This window comes from Meleagris gallopavo, chromosome 2 (genome assembly GCF_000146605.3).
Source record: "Meleagris gallopavo isolate NT-WF06-2002-E0010 breed Aviagen turkey brand Nicholas breeding stock chromosome 2, Turkey_5.1, whole genome shotgun sequence".
Taxonomy (NCBI): Eukaryota; Metazoa; Chordata; class Aves; order Galliformes; family Phasianidae; genus Meleagris; species Meleagris gallopavo.
This window is the reverse complement of record NC_015012.2, coordinates 57,384,814-57,392,280: the sequence shown is the minus strand read 5'-3', so window position 1 is coordinate 57,392,280 and position 7,467 is coordinate 57,384,814. Positions and strand designations below refer to the sequence as shown.

General features: G+C 34.9%; 1 protein-coding gene across 1 annotated transcript; it reads left to right on the top strand.

Annotated features, from left to right (window-relative positions):
* Positions 1-417: 417 nt before the first annotated feature.
* LOC109366368 (laminin subunit alpha-2-like) lies at positions 418-2,685 on the top strand. Its single transcript, XM_019613539.2, has 3 exons — positions 418-441; positions 1,425-1,568; positions 2,500-2,685. Exons 1-3 carry the CDS (start codon positions 418-420, stop codon positions 2,668-2,670), a joined length of 339 nt encoding a protein of 112 aa, XP_019469084.1. The 3' UTR covers positions 2,671-2,685.
* Positions 2,686-7,467: the final 4,782 nt, after the last annotated feature.

Here is a 7,467-nt window from a genome sequence, read left to right as displayed (position 1 = left end):
TAATAAAAAAAAAAAAAATGTGTAGAGAAAGCAAGTAATGGAGTATAATTTCTCAGATAAACAGAAAACTTTCTGATAATTTCCTCTCTGTGTTTTGTTTCTTCTTTTAAAATACAACATTGTTAAATGGATAATATCTGTTGGTCTGTATGTGGAAAAGTTACTATTTAAGAAGTATTGTGGTAATAGCATAGCAGAAAAAATCACTTTGTCATTGATGACTGAGTACTGATAATAAATCCCTGGTGTCAATTCATAGAACTTATATCACCTGAGAATGTGGAGTCTAAGGATGCAAGCTTGGGTTGAGAGTATATTTCTAGTTTGATTATTGAGTTTGGAGCCCATCTCTCTAATTCTAAGATTGAGGACCAGCTGAGTAATGCTAAGGTTATTCAGCTTGTAACCCAACAGAACATGAGAAATATGTTCCTGAAGATGGTATTTTAGGAAAATTCCTGAAAGGTTGGGGAAAAAAAGAACAACCTACAGAATAGGAGCCCAGAATGGATGTGTATTATGTATTTGCCCACAATAGATGAACAAGTCACAGTGATGCAAAAGTTTTCTTATGTTCTTCTGCCTGAAGGCTTCTAAGTACTTACCTGCTCAGCATTTCTGAGAAAAGGAAATAGCGTGTTTAGTCATATAACAGATCTCATTTTTTATAAAGTCTGCCCTAAGCAAGAGTTGATATCATTATGTACATCTACTCTAAAACATAAACATGTCTATCTGGCATTGAAATAGGATTGTACTGTCATTATGTCTATGCTGGCATTATGAAAGCAAAGAGTATACTTTTTTCATCTGTGCTGTTGAGCCTAAGGAAACTAGCACAAGTGTCCAAATGTATATGTCATTTGAGCAGTGAAAATGAAACCTAATAATGAATACCAGCTCCATTAGGGACTATGTGAAAACAGTGTTAGACAAAACTGTTGGTTAAAAAAATAATTATTAAAAGGTGTCTTAAATTAGCATAATCAAAGACATTACAAAGAAAAATAGATCATCATCTCTACCCCGAGCAATGAGTTGCAATTGCTTCAGAAGCACTGCATATTTTCCAGGCTACGTATCCTACTTAGAGTCTATCTCCATTGCCAGAATTCCCCAGCTGCTTGTGTTAGACCCACATATCTTCTAGCTATTTTTGATCCATATAATTGATCCTTTCAAAACCTGAATGCTAGAAAGAGTTTGTATTGCCTTTTAATCAAAACATAAGAAACAATCCCAGAAAGAAAATTGCATTTCTACCTCATGTACGTATCCAAGCAACTACTTGCTACTTGTAGCACAGAAATGGTAATGAGGGAGAAAAAAAAGTTATATTTTTGTAATGATTTAGAAACATCTTTCAGTTTCTTCTGGAATAATAAGCAGTAAACTGAATTTTTTCTAATACACTTTTTTTGAAGATCAAAGTGTCCGTGTCTTCTGGAGGCAACTGTATTCGGACATACAGACCAGAAATAAAGAAAGGAACGTACAATACCATCATTGTCAATGTGAAGACTGTAGTTGCTGACAATCTTCTTTTTTATCTTGGAAGTGCCAAGTTTGTAAGTTTGTTTTCTGCTTTTCTTGTCAGCATTGCTCAATCAAATCAGGTTACTGACACACACAGAAGATGAAAAAGGCTTTTCTTTTTTCCTCTTCGAGGCTTCAAAGTAGTAGTAGAGGATCTAGGATAAACTAGACAGTTGCTTTGTTATTAATATAGGGACTTCTAAAATATAACTGGCAAATATTTTTTAGTATTTTAACTAGCTATAAAATCTAAGACTTCTACATGACCTATATCAACTCTTTAAAATTCACAGTGCAACCAGAGCATTTTGGGGGTTGGTTGTGGGTCTTTCCTTGGGGAAGAAGTGGCTAATCATCTTGCATCTGTCAAAGCTCCAGTTTATTACAATTTTACATCAAGACTATGATTGCAAGCACAGTAATGATGAATGACTCAGTTTCCCATGGGCACTCTAGCAGACAAGCTTCTAGAATAATCAACAATAATTCAGAAAATGGGAAAAATAGTGCATTTCTAACATTTTGAACTATATATTTTATATTTATATAAAATACATATTTATATATATATTGTATTTTACCTAATACAAAATGAAGAGGCTAGATGGCATCACATATAAGCCTACAATCCTGACATGTTTCTGCCATCCAATGGATGTTTTACAAATAACGTCAGTCTGAGTTAAGTTCTCTTCTTAGTTGCTACAATACCAACGTTTCTGTAAGTCTAGCAGCTTACATGCTATGTATCACTGACAGAAGTCATTTGTCATAAGATTCCTTGTTTGAATCAAGGAAAGCAGGGAAAAGACAATCTCAGTCACTGTGAGAGTTAGTTTTTATACTTGTCTGTAAGTGAATTTCTATTGCCCCATTCAAATACCTTCTGAAATGTGAAGAGTTCTAGAGAGTTTTCTTTTATCAAAATATGAAACTGGTTCTGTTTTTATATTTTGCACACAGACTGACTTCTTGGCCATAGAAATGCGCAAAGGCAAAGTGAGCTTCCTGTGGGATGTGGGATCTGGTGTTGGACGGGTAGAGTATCCAGATCTGACCATTGATGATGGGTTTTGGTACCGGATTGAAGCCTCTAGGCAAGTACATATTTCACTTCCAAGATTTGGTTCCTAATGAAAAAACAGCCAAATTAAGCAAGACTTACTTACAATCCATTCTTACCAAGTTTCACTGAATCATAGGGGTTGAAAGGGATGTCTGGAGATCATGTAGACCAACCTTTCTGCTAAAGCAGATTCCGAACAGTAGGTTATACAGGAAAGTGTCCAAGCATGTTTTTAATATCTTCAGGGAAGAAGACTTCACAACCTCTACAGGCAGCTCATTCCAATACTCTGTCACCCTCAAAGCAAAGAAGTTTTTGTCATGGTTTACAGAACTTCCTATATTACAGTCTGTGCCTATTATCCCTTGCTCTGTAATTGAACAATGTTGAAAAGGGCCAGACCCCATCCACTTGACTCCCACTCATTAGGTATTTATAAGTATTGATAAGATCCTCCCCTCAGTCTTATGTTCTCCAGGCTGAACAACCCCAGATCTCTCAGCCTTTCTTCATGTGTGAGATGCTCCAGACCCCTCATATTCTCTATGGTATTCCACTGGACTCTCTAGGAAATCCCTGCCTTTCTTGAACAAAGGAGCCCAGAACTGGACATGATACTCCAGATACAGCCTCACAGGGCAGAGTAGTGTAGGAGGATAACCTTCCTTGAATGCTGGCCATGGTTTTTATAATGCACCCCATAAGAGAATGCATGTCAGCATTAAGGGCATGTTGTTGACTCGTGGTCAACCTGTGGTCTATCTGGACATCCAGGTCCTTCTCCACAGAGCTCCTTTCCAGCATGTCAGCTTCTAACCTATACTGATGCATGCAACTCTGCAGGTGTAGGACTTCACATTTGTCCTTATCTCAGGTTTGCACATCTCAGGTTTATGGAAGTGTTTGCTGTGTTTAAAACATCTATTTTTAATGCAAGGCAATATCATAAGCAATTGTAGGCTGGTTTAGTGGAAGGTTTTGAACCTACCTCCAGTAATACCAAAGTGAATAAACTGCAATTACTATTGAAATGTGAATTGTTCTGCATCAAGAATATATTTTCATCACATATTTTCCCTCATGTATCAACAATCCATGACTGCTTATATTCCCTTCTTTCTACTTTTCATTTCAGCTTTATGAGTTCTCTTCTTCAACTAGGATCCTTTAAAAATTGGTTACAGGTTTTGACATTCAGACAGATAACTGCTATTCTTTTCATCTTGAATTTCAAAGAGTAGCACCATTTCTGAATTTCTGGTCTTGCAGTACTGCAAATGAAAGGCTTGTCATACACCAGTATCTTGATTCTTACTCAAAATGCTGTTTCCATAGCCAGAATATCTCTTCAAACTAGAGATATTTAAAAAGATACAGCTTATGAAAAATCAAGGATAGAATATTCTGAATATGTTTCGTTTTTCAGTCCAGTTGCTGAATGCTTTTGAACTTTAGATGAATAGATACCTTAATATTCAGTTTTCAAATTAGTTTCTTGAATTTTGTATTTTCCATTTAAATAGCATGTGACAGTTTAATAATTACAGCATAAGGATTATGTAACTTTATATCCATTATCCTTTCCTCCTGAATTACTCTCCTAATAAATTAGATAACATTGTCTATATTGCAATCTGATTAAAGCTGAATAATCCTTTTGCATCCTTACATGTTATATTTCACCTAGTATTAAATGTAGAAGTGATAGTACAGTCATACACTGAGAGAAAGAAGAAAGGGAAAAGAAAAATTCTAATCCAGTTACATCCATAGCTCTGAGAGAAGAAAATGGCATTCAGTTTAAATAATTTAGCAAAATCACAGAAATCAGACATTCGGGACAGAGAGAGAAATAAAATTATGGCACTTTCTCTAGTAGCTGGCTTAAACCTCGTTGCTTGCAAAATACAAGCTTGGTTATGATAGGAATTGTTGAAATCTTCATCACTTCATATTGTGCATACTAAAATAGCTTCATGATACAATAATGCCAGACTTCTATTTACAATAAAGCTGCTTCAGCAGAATATGGGCCAGGATATGGTATAAAAATTCACACATCCTACAAATGCACAGTGCCTATTAAGTTATTTGTTCTAGATATACAGGATGTGCATGCCATTAGTTTTAAACAAACTGCTGGATCAGCAATTTGGAACAATTACAGCTGCACAATTCAGGAGAATTACATGCAAAAACATTAGTTGGATTTGTGGGATCGAGATGAAGAACTCGGGACTAGTTTTATATTCTTTAGGCAGACCTCATTAATCATATGCCCTGCTGAAGATTTTCTGACTTCGAATATTTTAGTCCATTTGATAACGCTTCTTCATATGCTGTTGAAGAGTTTTACTCATTACATTCTATCATTTTTTTCTCTAAATTTCTTCTCAGTCCAGCTTTTTCAGCAAACTGACAGAACTGCCAGACAGCAGGACATCCACTTAGAGTGCAAGAGAGGTCAGAAGGACCATGGGGAAACTCTGGCCTTGCTAAATTTTGCCTCGCATTTCAATGATGACAGGCATTGAAATGTGTTCGTAATGGTAGATTTAAATATGTAAATATGGTAGCTTTAAAGACTGATAGCAGGTTTTAACTAAGAATCTCAAAAGGGCTTATAAAGAGATGTGTTGGCTCAGACGCCGTGAAATCCTCAAAATCATTCAGCTTATGGACTGAAATCTAAATATGAAACAGCTGACTGTTGAGTCATGATCAGGGATGTTCAATTCAGTTAACCACCAGGCCAAAATTTCCCATCTGCTAAGACCAATTTATTATCTACTCCATCTGTTTTCCATAGAAGCTTTTTATTTTCCTTGTCTTTTTATTTTGAGTACACTAATTCATTGGATTTTTTCATATATACAGAGGCCATCATAGAAATCTTTAAAATTTTATTTGTATGAAATTGAAGTAAAATGTATTTATTCCTTTAATATACCATTTGCCTATGGAATAAGCAATTCCCTTTAGTTTGATGGCACAAGAACTTAACAGCTACTTACAGTTATTTACCTTCTTACAGAGATGAATCTGATTGACATTAAAAACTGCAATCAACTGAAGTATCAATTAATGAAGGAAAATATGACAAACAGTTTGTGACAAAAAGATTAGAAGCAGGTTTGCAACATGCAGAGTCAATTTTGTGGAACAGTCAAATACATGCTAGAGTATTTTTGAGGCACACTTGATCAGTGTAACAATGTCACTTGATGTCAGCAGGCCTGTTAGGAGCTGGATCTGATCAGTTGTGATTTTAATTAAGCACATTTTAAATATTACCATTATTAATGGCAGAGTTTAAATAATTCCCTTCCTTGGAAAGAAGGACAGATGAATCACAAATTCACAATAAGCACATCCAGCTCAGCTCAGCAAGAATTCAGTCATAAACTGCTAAGGCAAATCTAAGCCATACTTTCCAGTAATGGTTTTCTTTGTAGTCCAGGTATCAAGGAGCAGATGTTTCTTCATGGTATTCTGTAATTTAATGTTGATAACTTGCAGAAGTCATCTCATTTGTATCATGCATCTCCTAAAGAGCAAATCCTGCATGCGTGATATTGTGCAAATGTGTCAGATGATCAGCCACCAAAGTGCTGATATATCTTTAACCCAACAGTTCATCTTGCATTGACAACCACCAGAGTAGTATCTGCTAATCTGATGGCTTGTCATGCATCAGATACCAATGTCTTTTTGCTGCCAAGTTAGCCAAGTTCTTTCTTCGAGCTCAATTGTCCTTCCTAAGTAAGAGAGAATTATTTATGAAAGAGACTCTATAGTTAGCATTTTCATCTATTTGAAGATGAAAGACACCCATCCTACTTGTAACATATTAGGCACCCTAAAAAGTGTCAATCTGCTCAGTCCCTTCTATGTTATTGCATTTGAATGTTTTTAAACTAGAATCACTGGAGTTGTGATTTCAGTTTAATAGAAGCCACTAGTAACTGTTAAGTATTTCAGTAATTACTACATTGAGAACTATGTTTTGAAGTCCTTTATAGGAATTTGTTAATAAACTTGAATAATAATAAAAATGAACCTTGTTTTATTAATAAACCTGGAAAAAAAGAAATAAACTTTAGAATTTCTGCCACATAGAATGCTATCTACTTAACATTCCATTGATTTTGGAATAAAAGTTACAATAATTGTCATTAAAAAGAGTTTGCAACCAAAAAAAATTTAATTAGAAAAATGTGAATTGTTTTACCCCACTGCTTGTAAATGCTTGGGAGTAACTATGCGTTTACATACACCAGATATCACTAGGAGATTCCCTGGAACTCCCATCTATATGGTGTCCTGAATTACCAGATCAAGCTAGAAGTAATTGAAAATCTCCAGTATTTTTCTGCAAATATATGGTTTTCACATTGAAAGCTATGATATCCCTGTCTTCAGGGCAGGCAAGATGGCATAGATCTACAAAAACATTCTTCTTTGAATGGATACCCTCAAAATTACTTTTCAACCTTGCTTCACAGTTCAGGGTAAATTTATCAAAACTGACATGTCACAACTAACACTTTTTCTTTTTTTTTCTTCTTTTTTTTTTTTTTGCTTTGAATGACTTATTTCCAGTGAGATGTTATTTCACAAGAAAACTCTCAATTTGTTCTGGATGGGGCTGACAGATTCTGAACTAAATGAATTGTTGAAGAGATTTCTAGACATAAATGCATAGTTTTCTCATTTTTTTCCCGTATTTTTTCCATATTAATTGTGGAGCAAATATAACTCAGTAAACCTTAGAAAATTCATAATATAATTTGAATCTCTGCCTACCTCATTTGTTACATCAGGAAACAACTAGTCAAGACTAGTTTTGTTACAATATTAATATT